This window comes from Hyperoodon ampullatus, assembly GCF_949752795.1.
Source record: "Hyperoodon ampullatus genome assembly, chromosome: 16".
NCBI classification, from domain to species: Eukaryota; Metazoa; Chordata; class Mammalia; order Artiodactyla; family Ziphiidae; genus Hyperoodon; species Hyperoodon ampullatus.
In genome coordinates, this window is record NC_136929.1 from 8,383,274 (window position 1) to 8,400,074 (window position 16,801).

The following is a 16,801-nucleotide window of genomic DNA, read 5'->3' on the forward strand; positions in this document are numbered from 1 at the left end:
TTCTTAGGAACATCCATATAGTATTTTATCACATTAAACTAACTCTAATGAGCATGAGTGCTTTGGTTTTAGCCAGACCTCAGTTAAAAAATACATTTTGCTAATTATGAGTTTTTACTTTGGGCACATGCACAAAACTCTCTAATCCTAGTTTTCTCATCTCTGAAAATGGATGTTGTGATGCTTGCATTTCAGGGATGCTATAAAGAGTAAATGACAATATTTACAAGGACCACACAGAGCAAATAATAGCAATTGGTATTATTATTGTCATTATCACTATTTTATATGGAGTAATATAAGCCACTCAAATCCCATGCAGTTAAAATTGGGCAAGTTTAAAGAATATTGATAACATTCTACTGGAAGGTACCAATAAGAAAGAAGAGACCAAAAAAATCATTATTGTTCTCAAGTCTCAAAATTTCCAGTTCATGTGTTCCCTTCCACAAAGTACCCTTGATATAGCAGCAAGGAACAGTAACCTAAGAACAACCTGTCTCCCATATGAAACACAGAAAAATGTGGATAAAATAGATATTTGGTGGTGCCGTGCTCGCTCGGGCGGGCGCACGCCGCGGGGGCGCGGCCGCAAGGAAGCAGACGGAGGGCGTGGCAAGCGAGGGAAGCCCGCCGGCCCGCAGACAACCGTCACGGCCTGATGGCGTCGCACAATGGCCGGCCCCCGCGGGTAGTGGAGCCCGTTTGTTCCGCCCGCGTCGCGCCTCAAGCCGGAGCCTGTGAGGAGCGGAAGGGCTGAGGGACTTCTCCGCGCTGCCCCAACACCTGCGAAGCTGTGGCCCCCTCTCTGCCCTTGCGCTGAGAACCATGGGTACCGATGGATGTGGCCGAGAGCCCTGACCTGGACCCTCTCTCTCCAGAGGATGAAGAAGAGGAGCAGCAGGGGTTCTCGGACGATGACATCTTGAGGGAAAGTGCGTCTGAGCAGGATCTGGATGGAGCGGGGGAGAGGGCTTCTGACATGGAGGACGAGGAGAACGTTGCCCCGGGACTGAGCCAGGAGGAAGAGGAGAGTCGCTCTGACGAGGAGGACCGGGACTCTGAGGTTCAGGAGCTGAGTAGGGGCCCGGCCAGCCCCCCGCAGGCCGAGGGGGACCGAGGGGAGGAAGACCACACCAGTGACCTGAGGGACGAGGCCTCGTCGGTCACCAGGGACCTGGATGAGCACGAGTTAGACTACAACGAGGAGGTCCCCGAGGAGCCGGCCCCCGCCACGCAGGAGGATGATACTGACAAGGCCGGGCCCGAGGATGACGAGGAGAGGGGAGAAGGGGCTCCCGGGGAGGACGGGAAGGCTGGCGTCCGTGGCATGGAGGACAGGGAGCCAGTGGAGGCCGCCAAGGAGAAAAGAAAAGAGGACGACGACAGAGAGATCGACGACGGAGAGATCAATGATGATGACCTGGAGGAGGGTGAAGTGAAGGACCCCAGTGACAGGAAGGTGAGGCCTCGTCCCACCTGCCGATTCTTCATGAAAGATGTTGTGACACCACTGTCCATTCCTCCTTCACCAATATCAAATTCCATACCATTCAGAGGCCAGGTTAAAGGGAACTGTACCTGGGGCATGAACTGCAGGTTTATACACCCTGGAGTCAACGACAAGGGCAACTACTCCCTCATCACCAAAGCCAAACCTTTCCTGCCCAACAGTGCCCCGCGTCTCGGACCTCACCCTCTGATGCCTGCCAACCCATGGGGTGGGCCAGGAGTGGATGAAATTTTGCCTCCACCCCCTCCAGAGCCCCCTACAGAGAGCGCTTGGAAACGAGGACTCCAGCATGCAAAGGAGGTTTTAAAAAAAGCAACCATTCGAAAAGAACAAGAGCCTGACTTTGAAGAGAAAAGGTTTACGGTGACCATTGGTGAAGATGAACGGGAGTTTGACAAAGAAAATGAAGTTTTCCGAGATTGGAACTATCGGATCACAAGAGATGTCAGAGACACAGCACTTGAGCCTTACGCAGACCCTTATTACGACTATGAGATAGAACGGTTCTGGCGTGGCGGGCAGTACGAGAATTTCCGGGTGCAGTACACAGAAGCGGAGCCATACCTTAACTACCGGGAAAGGGAGCGGGAACGAGAACGAGAGAACAGACGGTGGGAGCGGGAGTGCGAGAAGGAGAAGGGGAAGCCCAAGGCCCGCTCCCCGCAGCCACCAAGCCGTCAAGCTGAGCCACCAAAGAAGGAGATGGCCTCTGCCGGGCCCCAGGTGAAGAGAGCCAATGAGTGGAAGGACCCCTGGTGCCGGTCCAAATCTCCCAAGAAGAAACTTGAGGTATCGGTCTCCCCTAGCCGGGCACGACGGCGTCGAAAAACATCAGCCTCATCGGCCTCTGCCTCTAATTCCTCCAGAGAGAAGCTGCTCAAGAAGCCAGCCCCACCTCCAGCCCCACCGCAGGCCCCCAAAACCACTGCTCCTGCCCCCGAGCCTGCCAAGCCTGGAAACCTTCGGGAAGCCAGGAGGAGGGAGCGGCAGGCTAGGAGCGTGCCCAGGAGGCGGACTGTCAGCGGCTCTAGTTCCAGATCCAGGTCCCTGAGCGTGAGCAGTGTCTCCTCCGTGTCCAGCGCCACGTCGAGCAGCAGCTCAGCGCACAGCGTGGACTCGGATGACATGTATGCGGACCTGGCAAACCCCGTGTCCTTGGCTAGCTCGCAGATCCCCACCCCAGCCCAGACCAAGAAGGAGAAAGGAAAGTCTAAGAAAGAAGACGGTGTGAAAGCAGATAAGTGGAAGCGGGATCCGTCCACGCAGCCGCCCAAAGCCTTGAAAACCCCCGCGGGTGGCAGGTCCTCCCAGCAGCCCACAATCCCCAGCAGGCGCTGCCCGGCCAGGCCCCACTGGCCGCGTTCATCGTCCGCAAGGAGATCAAGTTGACTCTGCTGAACAAGGCTGCTGATAAAGGGGGCAGGAGGCACTACAAGCCCTCGGACAAGGACAGGCAGAGCCCACCTCCAGCCAAGCGGGCCAACCTCTCCCCAGACCGAGGTTCTCAGGACCGAAAGTCAGGTGGGAGACTCAGCTCCCTGAAGCCAGAGCGGCAGAGGGGCCAGAATTCCAAGGCACCCGCGGCCCCGACAGACAGGAAGCGCCCGTTGTCCCCCCAGTCCAAGAGCTCCAACAAGGTCACCAGTGTGCCCGGCAAAGCCTCAGACACCAGTGCTGCCACCAGCACGTCCACGGGCACCAAGTCAGGGAAGGCCAGCACGCTGTCCCGGCAGGAGGAGCTGCTGAAGCAGCTGAAGGCCGTGGAGGACGCCATTGCCCGCAAGCGGGCCAAGACCCCCGGGAAGGTGTAGCCCGGGCTCTGCTCCCCGAGGCAGAGACTCACTTGTTTTTATAAATAGGGTACGTGCAGCCTTTTTGGATTTTGCAGTTAATGTCTTATTTTGGCTGTGATTCTTTTTAAAAATAATTTTAAAAAAAGTTTCTCAGCTGGAAAAGAAGCCACACACATAACGAAGATGACGCTGAATCCCAGACTGAAGCAGCCCCTTCCCAGAGCAGAAGTCCGGCGAGCCGGCTGGGCCCGCAGCAGCGCGGTGAGGACCGGCTGGATTTTATGTAAATGATGAGTCTTCCCTCTGCTCGTCAGTCAGGCGTCCTCACCACCGGGTCGGTTGCACCTCAACACCCGCCCTCCTACTGTCACCAGGAACACCAAGTCTGCCGAGCATCCTCCCCACCCCTGCCATCCCCAGGATCAAAAAGTATATATATATTCTTGACTAAAGTCCGATTGGGAAATACTCCTGTCTTTTATTTTAAGCATCAAATTGTTTTAGTTGATTTAAAAAGGAAAAATTAATACAGAAAAGACCAAAAAAAAAAAAAGGCCGACGGTATTGTTGGGCATCTGTCAGATGTGGAGGGTCTTTTTTTGAGGGGGTCTCCTAAAATAAAATATTTTGATAAACAAACAAAAAAATAGATATTTGGTGTATTTAAACTGATGGATTTCCTCAATGCAATGGGAGAGTGTCCTGTCTTGTGCAAACCTTCAGGGGAACCTCAACAGATCACATCTTCTATAATCACTTCCCTTTGAGTGGAGGTGGAAACTATGATGTGCTTCTTACCAACAGAATAGGTCACTCCCATGGTTATATCCCATTATATAAGGCTCCATCCTAGCAACCTGGAGAGAGAGACTGTCTTTCTGGCCTTGAAGAAGCAAACAGCCATGTTGTAACCTGCTATGAAGAGGGCCATATGGTTGGCTGAGGGTGGTCTCTAGCCAACAACTGGTAAGAAACTAAGACCCTCAGCGATACAGTCAAAAGAAAATACATTCTGCCAATGACCTGGATGATTTGGGAAGTGGATTCTCCCCAGTAAAGCCTCCAAATGAGAACATAGCCTGACTTCAGCATGGGTAGATCCTGGGCAGAGAACTCAGCTAAGCCTTGTCTGAAGCCTGACCCAGAGATTATGAAATAATAAAGTGTGCTGTGCAAGCCCAGTAAGTCTGGGATAATTTGATATGCAACAATAGAAAACGAATATAGAAGGACTGGCCAAAAATGTAGAGTATCTCTAAAGTGGAAGTAAATTCTTAAGGTATAAAGAATTACAAATAAAGCTAGAACATGAAGGGGTTCCATGGATCATGGATCCATACTAGCTGGACTTGATAGTCCTATTTTACAATCTTACAGATTTAACACACACACATACACACACACACACACACACACACATCCTAAGTATTGCAAATACTTTATTTTACTAAGAAATTGCAATTGAATCTACAACATCTATGTTTTCATGAAAGAATTCTATACCCTATGGAGATAAATGAGAACCAATTAAGCCAATTTACGGAGCAGGAACTCTTTTATTTGGGAATACTCCTACAGCATATTATCATGTCAGTAATCTGGATGCTTCGTGTGAATACTTCAAAGTTATTAATGTCTTAGTAAATATTATAAGCACACGAACTTCACCATGAAAAATTAGGATGCACTCATTCACTGACGAAACATAATATCAAATTAAATGGTCTTAGGAAACACCCTCTTGAAGTTGAAAAATGTTGACGTCAAGGTCAAGTTTTACAGGAGAGCTTGGCTACATTATATCCTACATTTTTCATCAAGGGCATGGAAGAGATATTTTAATTAATTCAGTAAATATATCATTCATGGAATTATATGTAAGTATAAAAAGAAGTCATTTAGCCTGATAACAGGAGGAAAGAAAAACGTGACACAGCATTAGATTCCCGCAGGTAGCAAAAATAGGCAAATATGTAAGAGAAAATTGGGAGCAAAATGAAAGATGAGGCTTTTTTATGAAGAGACGAGGACTGGGCTTCCCTGGTGGCGCAGTGGTTGAGAATCTGCCTGCTGATGCAGGGGACACGGGTTCGAGCCCTGGTCTGGGAGGATCCCACATGCCGCGGAGCAACTGGGCCCGTGAGCCACAACTACTGAGCCTGCGCATCTGGAGCCTGTGCTCTGCAACAAGAGAGGCCGCGACAGTGAGAGGCCAGCCCACCGCGATGAAGGGTGGACCCTGCTTGCCACAACTAGAGAAAGCCCTCTCACAGAAACGAAGACCCAACACAGCAAAAATAAATACGTTAATTAATAAACTCCTACCCCCAACATCTTAAAAAAAAAAGAGAGGACTCCTCCCTCTGAACCTAGTCATGTTCTCTGCATGCTTCCTTCATCACATTTAAGTCCAAAGAGGATTTCAAATGATGACTGGTGACGTTACTCATCTAAGAAACACACACAGCTCTCAGGACTCTGCATCCTTATTACAACTAATGATAAAACAACTTGTGGCAACATTTACACTAATTGGCCTGTTTGGTACAAATGCATCAGGCTGATATTTTGGATGTCACGGTGAATACTTTTTTGATATTGAAATTAAAACACACATACAAATAAATAATTAGGTAGAAATACCTCCCTAATAATTTTTAACAGGATGAAGTAACAAGAGCAGTAAGGATGTGGTGTGAAAAGAACCATGGGGGAATGAGTAAATCTGGATCAACGGTAGTTTCCTAGTCGATAAAATACAATAATGTGTATATATTTATCGTGAGAATTAAAGTAGATCATGTTTACAAAAACGTAATGTCTTAAATGGAATGTAACCAAGTATTGTTGTTGCTGGGTTTAAGTTATCCAGTCTCTAAAAAACCACAGCCATAATTTACGTCAATGCAAATGGTAGCCACCAGAGAATTCTTGCCAAGGACCCAGCCTTTATTGGCTCTCAATAAAACTGGTTTTAAAGAGGGACTTCCCTGGTGGTCCAGTGGTTAAGACCCCTCACTTCCACTGCAGGGGGTGCAGGTTCGATCCCTGGTGGGGGAACTAAGATGCCGCGTGGTACAGCCAAAAAATAAATTGGTTTTAAAGAAATATTTCTGTTTCATTAAGGATGCCAAGACTGGATGAGCAGAAAAAGTTTCATGTCTTCTTCCAACTCAATGATATCATGACATGAAAGTTCTTCCTGCAACAAATCATTGCAGTGCGGAATCAAAAGGAAGTAAAACCCAAGGTTGTACTACTCTGAAGGTCTCTGTGGACTAGAAGATTCATGATAAAGCAAGAGACTGAAGAGCAAAGCCGAGTATCAATAACAGTCACAAACCTCTGAATTGTCCCTATAACTTTCGACCCATCCTCCCAGGCAAGTACCAGGTTTAGAAAGCCGTTTTCTCCCTTCTTGGCAAACATGAGGAAAGTACTGGGTCAGATGTCACAGATACTTTCTTTTATTATTGCTCCATAATTATAAAAATGAAAAAGTGTAACAACAACAAATTTAGGGACAAGTGAGTTTCCTATTATGGACTTCAAATGGTTGTGGTATTAGCAGTATTAGTAATCTACCAATATATAGCTTCACATGACTCAAATGAGGTAGATAAGCAAATTCAAATATCCCTACAAGGCAAGGGCCTCCTGCAGTTTTCTCTGCCTCCTGAAATTGCAGTAGTGAAATGGCATAATTCACCGAGTCTCTAGAGTGTCATAGTTTGATGGCACTTCACAGCCATGGCACATCACGTTACATTATATTCACAGTGTCACCACAAAAGCCACAGCACCATATAGTGATAACATTGCATAATGAGACATACAAACCCAATGTAATGTGACATACAAGGAAATCAATGCAGCATATCACTACAAGTACCCCAGTTTGGAAAGGGGTGCCAAAGAGCATTTCAAATGAATTTACAGATCATTCATTTCCTACATAATTCTACTGTATTTAATTTCTGTGCATCTCCAGGCTTCCACAGAGAAATTTAAAGCTGAATTTGCAAGCTGTGCAGTTGCATGACCATATTTATTTTCCAGAAGAAGCCATGGAGTAAAATGTAAATATGTAGCATAAACTATTTGAAGGAATTCAAAGAAGGGGAAGTATGTCTTTTTAATGGGTGCTCTCTCTGTAGAGATTGTGTGCAGGGCTACACATTCCTTAAATGAACTGGCACAATTCTGACCTGTCAACAGTAAAAAAAAAAAAAAAAAAAAAAAAAAAAGGTCCCCTTTAAAAGAAAGACGAAGCAATTATAAAAGGATTAAAAGGTAGGATTTATCTGGAAGGGCTACAAAGAACACAGAGTGCTGGGTAGACTTAGACACTAAAGCAATAAGAAGTTCCTCAACAATAATCTTTTATTATAGGAGGAACAGTCCCAGCTAACACTGCTCCAAAGCCCTGAGCAAGTTACTATGGGAACACTCAAGGACCAAACTTCTAATAGCAAACCACTGACAACACTACCTTTGCGTCTCACACAAGAAGGATAATAATAATGCTCTCTCATGTATGCTGTTAAGTAAAATTCCACACCAGTTGTAGTGAGTACAAGGAAGATGGAGTTAATGCTAGTTAGGAATAAGTATCTGATGGTGTAACTGAGCAGGGGTGTCTGTAAGTGATTTGCAAAGTAGTAAAATATGATGCCTGAGTTAGACTAGAAGATATTCTAAGGTAATTTTAGACCTTTGAGTGTACTCTTTTTTAAACTTTAAGGTATCATTTTCAAAACTGAATCAAAAAGTTTAGGAAACTAGATTTAAAATAACATTTAAAAATGGAATAAATTTTTAAAAGACTATGATTTACATTTATGCAAATTTAAAACCCTACCTTGTGTATTTAGGGTGGAAATGTGTTTCACCATCCCCTTACTTTGACTCCATCCTATTTGAACTTTAAGAAGACCTGAAAAGTCAGCACTGCTTCTGACCTAGGGACATTTGTGGACCTTACCAACTAGTTCTGTCTCTTCCTTTTCTCCCCAGTTCTAAAACCATCTCCTTGTTTACTATGCTATGTTTGGCATGATATCTTGGGATGGAAATAGGCATGCCTACAAAATGATTGAGAGTTTATTTAGAAGTTAAAATAGACATGAAATCAGAGAAATTATAGTTATGTTTTCAAATAAAACATATGCTAGTTTTCCATTATCTTTTGTGTGTGTGTTAAAACACATAACATGAGATCAACCCTCTTAAATGTTTAAGTGAACAGTACAGTGTTAATTATAAGTAAAATCTTCTAAATCAGATGTCCAGAACTTTTTATTTTGCATGACTAAAATTTTATACCCTTTGAATAGCAACCCTTCATTTCTACTTCCCCCAACCCCCTGGCAACCACCATTCTACGTTTTCCTTCAATGAGTTTGACTACTTTAGGTACCTCATATAAGTGGGATCATGCAATATTTGTCCTGTGACTGGCTGATTTTACTTAGCATAATGTTCTCAAGTTTCATCCATGTTGTTGTTTGTATATGACAGGATTTCCTTATATTCTAAGGCTGAATAGTATTCTATTTTATGTATATACCACATTTCTTTGTCCATTCATCCAGTCATGGGCATTTAGGTTGTTTCCACCACTTGGCCATTGTGAATATTACTGCAGTGAACCTGGAAACATACATATTTCTTTGAGATCCCATTTTCAGTTCTTTTGAATAAATATCCAGAAGTAGGATTGCTGTCATGTGGACGTTCTAGTTTGAATTTTTACGGAAGCTCCATAGTGTTTTCCACAGTGGTTTCACCATTTTACATTCTCATCAACAGTGTATAAGGGTGCCAAGTTCTCACATTCTCATGAAAACACTTGTTATTTTATGTCATTTTGATAATGACCATCCTAACGGGTGGGAAGTGATATTTCATTGTGGTTTTGATCTGTATCTCCCAAATAATTAGTGATTTTGAGCATCTTTTCTCAGCTCATATAACTGCTTGCTATTTGTATGTCTTCTTTGCAGAAATATCATTCAAGTCCTTTCTCATTTTTTAATTAAGTCACTGTTTCTTTGTTATTGAGTTGCAGGAGTTCCTTATATATTCTGGAGATCAACTTCAGGTCAGATATGTCATTTTCAAATATTTTCTCTCATTCTGTGAGTTGCTTTTCACTCTATTGATTGTTTCCTTTGTTGTGCAGAAGAATTTTTTAGTTTGATGTAGTCCCACTTGTGTTTATTTGTTTTTGTTGCCTATGCTTTTGGTGTCATATTCAAGAAAACACTGCCAAAACCAATGTCATGAAGATTTCCCTTCTCCTAGGAGTTTTCTTCTAGGAGTTTTACAGTTTCAGCTCTTATTTTTAAGTCTCTGATCCTTTTTGAGCTGATTTTTATGTATGTTGTAAGACAGGGGTCCAATTTTATTCTATTGTTTGACCAGTAACCCTGACCAGTGTCAGGGTACTATGGCAAAACGATACCATGATTTTCCTAGTGGCCTTGATGCAGCTGGTTTTATGCTTATGTAAGATGAAAAGCCTTTAACTGGTTTCTGGATTTCTTGTAAAGGAAATTGGTGTATGTACTGTTATTGAATCTGCGTTTCTGTGGAAGGAAGGAAGGTCTGAGACTTCCAATTTTGACATCTTACTGATGTCACTCCTGTATCGCTATCTTTTATGCCTAACCTATTTGCAATTAGGGCATTTGCAGGGTAGGTATCACAATTCATAGATCTGTAAACATCCTTCTTTATCTGGAATGCATCTGATCCTCAGCCTTACAGAGGGCATAAAACAAAATAGATTCCACATATAAGGCTAAAAAATGAGAGCATTTGGATGATTCATGGCATGAATCCACTGACAAGAAAACCTTAGATATCATTTTAGAGCATTTGGTAGCAAGTTTCCTGATCCATTTGTTCATCATAAAAAAGAAGAAATATTAAAGATAAACATATTATGCTGAAAACTGTTTGCTCCAACTTAAATTTAGCATCCCTAACTAGTCCTCCAATTTTTCAGTTCGGTTCTACTTGCTCAAATCCTGTTAATGTGTGTTCTAATATATTATATAACTTCTGTACTTAAGACATGTCCTCTAACTATGGCAAGAACCTTTAAAACTAAAGTAGCATTGAGTTACAAAATTAATTATTCAAACTTGTATACAAACTAGAGAAATGCACAAGTTAACCTTTGGCAAATACAGGCTTATACATGTAAAAATCCTTCATTTAACAACACCTATCTTGGAAGGATAGAATCAAGGACAATTGACCACAAGTAATGATTCATTAACAGTAAATCTGTTTTGGGCTCAAGCTCCCAGAAAGAGAATATCAGGAACCTCTGATTTCTCCAAGATCTATAGCACATGACAGTCCCAGAGTGTCTGACAAGGTGTTCATACAACACATGTCACTGTAAATAAATGATCACTCCTCTCTGAGCAAGACACAATCTGTTTTCTACTTTAATCAAGGTCACAGTACAATTACTGCATCTGAGTTTCCTCCCCCACCTCCTTCCTCTCTATTCTCTTTGCCTAGAGAATAAGGACACAGCCATGACTTACTTAGACCTCCTCTTCAGCACCTAGAGACCTCAGGCAAGGGACACACTTGGTAAAGAGACTCAGTAACTGTGGAGTTCTGGTGTCTTTTTTTTTTTTTTTAATTCACTCTGTAATTTGATTGGATTTTTCTTCTCCACTCTCATGATATGGCAAACCTTAGTCCAGGGCAATTAGAGAGACGATTCTTCCCCAGGATTATGCAAGTCCCTACCTTTTTGTGCCCCCTCTTCAACACTCCAGGAATCAGAGGAGTCTGGAAAACAATTCCACCGTTTTTATTCCTTTTTCTTGTGTAAGGACTAGGAATCCAAAGAGGTTTCCCTTTCTCTAGCCCTCAAATTATCAGGGCTTTCCCCCAGGTGTTCTTCTAAGGCTTTTTCTGGTCAAAAGATTTATGGCATCAATTCTGGGCAACTTCACAATAATACAAGATATGTACTTTTCATTAAAAATGTGGTAGAGCTGTTTTGCTTGTTACGTGTAGTGATAATAAAAATGCTATTTGGTTGTTTGTTTTGTTCTTGTTTTGTTTCTACACCCATTACAATATACTCATTAACACTGGGTTTATCCATCATGTTTTGATAATTTCAGAGAAATTTTCTAATTTTCATAGTACAATTAGTATTTGTTCACTCTACCTTTTTTAAAACTACATTTCTAATAGTGTATTATTCTTATTTTATCTTACTTTATTTTCTTTAGTTCTGATCTTTTTAACCAAACAAAGATTACTCATCAGTTGTGTTTCCAAAGGAAGAGTGATTTCAAAAGATTCATTATCAACTGATTCTGCCTACAAATTCCAAAGTTTGAAATATACATAGGTGAGTTCTTTACATGCTTGAAAACATCATGTCAGAATTTAACTAATGCTTAACCATGCTTAAACCTTAAAAGAAAAACTTATCAAGGTAATTCAAATTGGACTGAGATTTAAAAAAAGGCTTTGTATGAAATGGCCAAGTAATCAGAAAGAAACTCTTCTTTTTGGCTACAAAACTTAATAGCCTTACTTTTATCTTTATAAATAGACAAAGATACTTCATGAGAACAACACTCACTAAAAAGTATTTTTCCATGAAAAACGGATACAGAAAATAAATTGGTGGTTGCCAGGGGTAAGGGGTGGTGAAATGGGTGAAGGGGCTCAAAAAGTAAAAACTTCCAATTATAAAATAAATAAGTCATGTGAATGGAAGGTACAGCATGGTGACTGTAGTTAGTAATACTGTATTGCATATTTGAAAGTTGCTAAGAAAGTAGATCCTAAAAGTTCAAAAAAAATTGCAACTAAGTATGGTGATGGCTGTTATTGTGACCATTTTGCAATATATACAAATATCAAATCATTACGCTGTACACCTAACTATAAGGTTATATGTCAATTATTCCCTAATAATAAAAAAAAATCACCAGACATTGCCATATGCCCCCTAGCAGCAAAATCACTCCCACTGAGAAACACTGCTCTAGAAATTAACCAGTAATGTCATTTCCAGTCTTTATTCCTGCAAAAAACTGTTTCTTCATGAAAAAATTTACAAGCTTTCTGCAAGGTTTGAATACCAATTATCTATCATAAGTAATCTTTTAACAATCTCTCTATGGATATAGTCATTTATCACTGTATTCAATTTCTTTGACCTCATTTTTCTGATTTTATTTAGAAAGCTTTTTTTCTTTATTTTATTTTATTTTTTTTTTTATTAGTTTCTGCTTTATAACAAAGTGAATCAGTCATACATATACATCTGTTCCCACATCGCTTCCCTCATGCATCTCCCTCCCTCCCACCCTCCCCATCCCACCCCTCCAGGCGGTCACAAAGCACCGAGCTGATCTCCCTGTGCTCTGCGGCTGCTTCCCACTATCTATCTACCTTACGTTTGGTAGTGTATATATGTCCATGCCTCTCTTTCCCTTTGTCACAGATTACCCTTCCCCCTCCCCATATCCTCAAGTCCATTCTCAAGTAGGTCTGTGTCTTTATTCCAGTTTTACCCCTAGGTTCTTCATGACATTTTTCTTTTTTAAATTCCATATATATGTGTTAGCATACGGTATTTGTCTTTCTCTTTCTGACTTACTTCACTCTGTATGACAGACTCTAGGTCTATCCACCTCATTACAAATAGCTCAGTTTCGTTTCTTTTTATGGCTGAGTAATATTCCATTGTATATATGTGCCACATCTTCTTTATCCATTCATCCGATGATGGACACTTAGGTTGTTTCCAGCTCCGGGCTATTGTGAGTAGAGCTGCAATGAACATTTTGGTACATGTCTCTTTTTGAATTATGGTTTTCTCAGGGTATATGCCTAGTAGTGGGATTGCTGGGTCATATGGTAGTTCTATTTGTAGTTTTTTAAGGAACCTCCATACTGTTCTCCATAGTGGCTGTACCAATTCACATTCCCACCAGCAGTGCAAGAGTGTTCCCTTTTCTCCACACCCTCTCCAGCATTTATTGTTTCTAGATTTCTTGATGATGGCCTTTCTGACTGGTGTGAGATGATATCTCATTGTAGTTTTGATTTGCATTTCTCTAATGATTAATGATGTTGAGCATTCTTTCATGTGTTTGTTGGCAGTCTGTATATCTTCTTTGGAGAAATGCCTATTTAAGTCTTCTGCCCATTTTTGGATTGGGTTGTTTGTTTTTTTGCTATTGAGCTGCATGAGCTGTTTATAAATTTTGGAGATTAATCCTTTGTCAGTTGCTTCATTTGCAAATATTTTCTCCCATTCTGAGGGTTGTCTTTTGGTCTTGTTTATGGTTTCCTTTGCTGTGCAAAAGCTTTGAAGTTTCATTAGGTCCCATTTGTTTATCTTTGTTTTTAGTTCCATTTCTCTAGGAGGTGGGTCCAAAAGGATCTTGCTGTGATTTATGTCATAGAGTGTTCTACCTATGTTTTCCTCTAAGAGTTTGATAGTTTCTGGCCTTACATTTAGGTCTTTAATCCATTTTGAGCTTATTTTTGTGTATGGTGTTAGGGAATGATCTAATCTCATACTTTTACATGTCCCTCTCCAGTTTTCCCAGCACCACTTATTGAAGAGGCTGTCCTTTCTCCACTGTACATTCCTGCCTCCTTTATCAAAGATAAGTTGGCCATATGTGCGTGGGTTTATCTCTGGGCATAGAAAGCTTTTTTTCTTTATTTTAAATTTCAGATCAAAAAACTAAAATGAAAACAAAAGTTTTACAATCTGCTGATATAAAAGTGTATATAACGGACTTACAAGGGACAAATGTATGTCATACACATTTGTCAAAGAATTGCATTTTCCACTTTTATTCAGTTAGGGTTCAAACAACTGCATATAACCTTCAGATCCCCCATGGATTCTACAGCAGGACGAGGAGAAACAGTCTCTGGAAGGGCGCTCTCCTGCCTGTTAAAAGGATGGAGTGTCACTGTATATTTTCCATGTGCTATGAGTAATGAAAAGGACAATCAGATTGGACATTAGAAAGATATCCTGAGCTGGCATCTTTGCAGCAGATGTGGAAGACTTTTTATTACTAATAAAAAAACATTTATAAAGAAGTTGGTCTTAAAAGCAAAATCAAATGTTGTATTTTGTACTATACTGGACTGTGTAATAAACCTTCCTCTCTTATGTTTGAAACTGTGTTTTTGTATGATGACAGTGACATTTTATATATTTAGTGCACAGTTTTAACAGCTACTAAATATTCATAATGCTAATTTTAAGTCACAGCATGATTTGTTAATTCTTATAACTCTGCCAAACCTTGATAAATTGGGCTAAATTTGAACCAGATTTTCTAAGCCTTGCAGGGACATATTAATTCAATATTATTACTGTCAAGCATAAAATATGTTCAGAAGCTTCCAGCATCATATCACATCACTTCACAGCTGAACTGGCATTTCATTCCTTTAAACTAACTTATCTGCCATTGAAATAACCAATAATGTTTTCTATTGTCCTTGCATTTAATGGGGTTCATTCTCTTGACCAAAGTTGTAGAGTAGGAAAAGGAAATAGGGAAAATTCTTTTGAGAAAAGTAATAGCTTAGGTAGTTAATAAATATGAACTCCCATGTTTCACAAAATTAAAAAATGTCAAGTAGGAAAAAGAAGGTAATTGTTGTTGGTCTACCAGATGCTAAATATGGTGAATGGCTCTAAATGAGCAAAATAGAGAAAAGTCTGTTCTTTTCTTAGGGACATTTTGAAGGAAGTATACATGGTTTATTGGATTTCTGTCATTAATAGTGCACTGTAAGTCAATATCTATTTATATTGTCTAAAAAAATCTTATTTCCTCGCTATTAACCTGTGTTATTTTGACATTATTCTATTTTCATGGTAAATCTGAATGATTTAGATTTTGATTTTGGAAAAGTAGCAGTTTTCCTACTTTATTTTATCTGAGGGCAAGTTTATAGCACCTGTGGTTATAAAAACGTATAAATGTAACATTAAAATGATACTGAGTATCCATAACTTAAAGGATATATGAGACAGATAATTCTTCATAAGGTTCTTGTGTTGTTCTGCTTATGACTCTCTGCCCAAATAACTATCTTTATCTCTTTATCCTAGATTCTTTCTCCAAACGTAGCCTCTTCTCTCATGCATCTGGATCTTATTCCCTTTCACTTACTCAAGGATTTCTGCTTTGGAAATTGTGCTCCCTTTTACACACTTTCCATTTTTCGCTCTCTGCTAAATCCTGCTTTAATAGATACCATTAAAAAAAAAAAAAAAAAAGCTTTCTTCGACCCCACTTCTTCCTCTGGCTAACATTTCATTTTCTGCTCATATTCAAAGCAAAACTTCTTGAAAAATGGCTGTTGGTCTCTTTCTCAAATTCCTCAACAACATACACTTTTTTTTCTTTAAAATGCTATATTCATTATTTTTTGCTTCTTTCTAATAAATAAGACTTTATTTTTTAGAGCAGTGTTAAATTCACAGAAAAATTGAGCAGAATGTATAGAGATTTCCCCCCAGACCGCTCTCCCTAATCATCAACACCCAGCATCAAAGTGGTACATTTGTTACAACTAATGAACCTACCAGGTTGGCCAAAAAGTTCGTTTGGGATTTTTCGTAAGATGTTTCAGATAAGATCAATACATTGATACATCATTATTAACCAAAGTGTATAGTTTACATTAAAGTTCATGCTTGGTGTTTTGTATACTATAGGTTTTGATAAATGTATAATGACAAGTATCCACCATTACAGTACCATGAAGGATAGCTTCAGTGCCCTTAAATTTCTGTGTACTTATCCTATTCATCCCTCTCTCCCCACTTATCCTTGGAAGTCACAGAGCTTCTTTACTGTCTCCATAGTGTTGCCTTCAACGTATCCCTTTTTAACCCATTTAAATGTTTCTATCAACTACTCCATAACTACTTCTGCTGGGATCACTATTCAAGATGGAGAAAAAAATGGCAAGGCTTCTAACAACCTAGGGACTCAAGGAATGACACAGTGGTGGCTTCCCTGGCTTATCTTTTCTTCATCTATTCCAGCCTGGGTACTGAAGAAGACATCAACCTGAAGGCATCAAGGAGCACAGACCTAAAAAGCCAAGGAAAGCTGCTCTGTCTACGCAAAGGACTGGGAAAGTTGCATCCTGCAATACAAAAACTTTCAGACACGTACCTTGAATAGAACCATGGACCCAGTATCACCACTGTCAGCAAAGGCAAAATTGAAAGCCCAGATTTCCAACTTTGCCTAGCTATGATGATGCTCACTTATCCCTCACCAGGGTGGTCTCAAAGAAGACCATTTGGGGATCTGGGAGTTTCATCCTCACCTAGAAGTAAGAAGTTCCCCCTACACACACACATAACCAAAGTGTCAATGGAGACCACATGAAGAACAGTAATGAGGTTCCTCTCCAGTCCCAGCTAAAACGGTCACTGCAGAGG

The 16,801-nt window shown here is 40.9% G+C and overlaps 1 protein-coding gene across 1 annotated transcript; it reads left to right on the forward strand.

The window, feature by feature from the left end:
* Positions 1-829: 829 nt before the first annotated feature.
* Positions 830-3,324, forward strand: LOC307065260 (zinc finger CCCH domain-containing protein 18-like; the record flags this gene model as incomplete). The annotated part of the gene is given in 2 exon segments (XM_079722090.1): positions 830-2,831; positions 2,834-3,324. Coding segments are annotated over 2 exon segments (2,484 nt in total). The 5' UTR covers positions 830-838.
* Between the last annotated feature and the right edge of the window lie 13,477 nt (positions 3,325-16,801).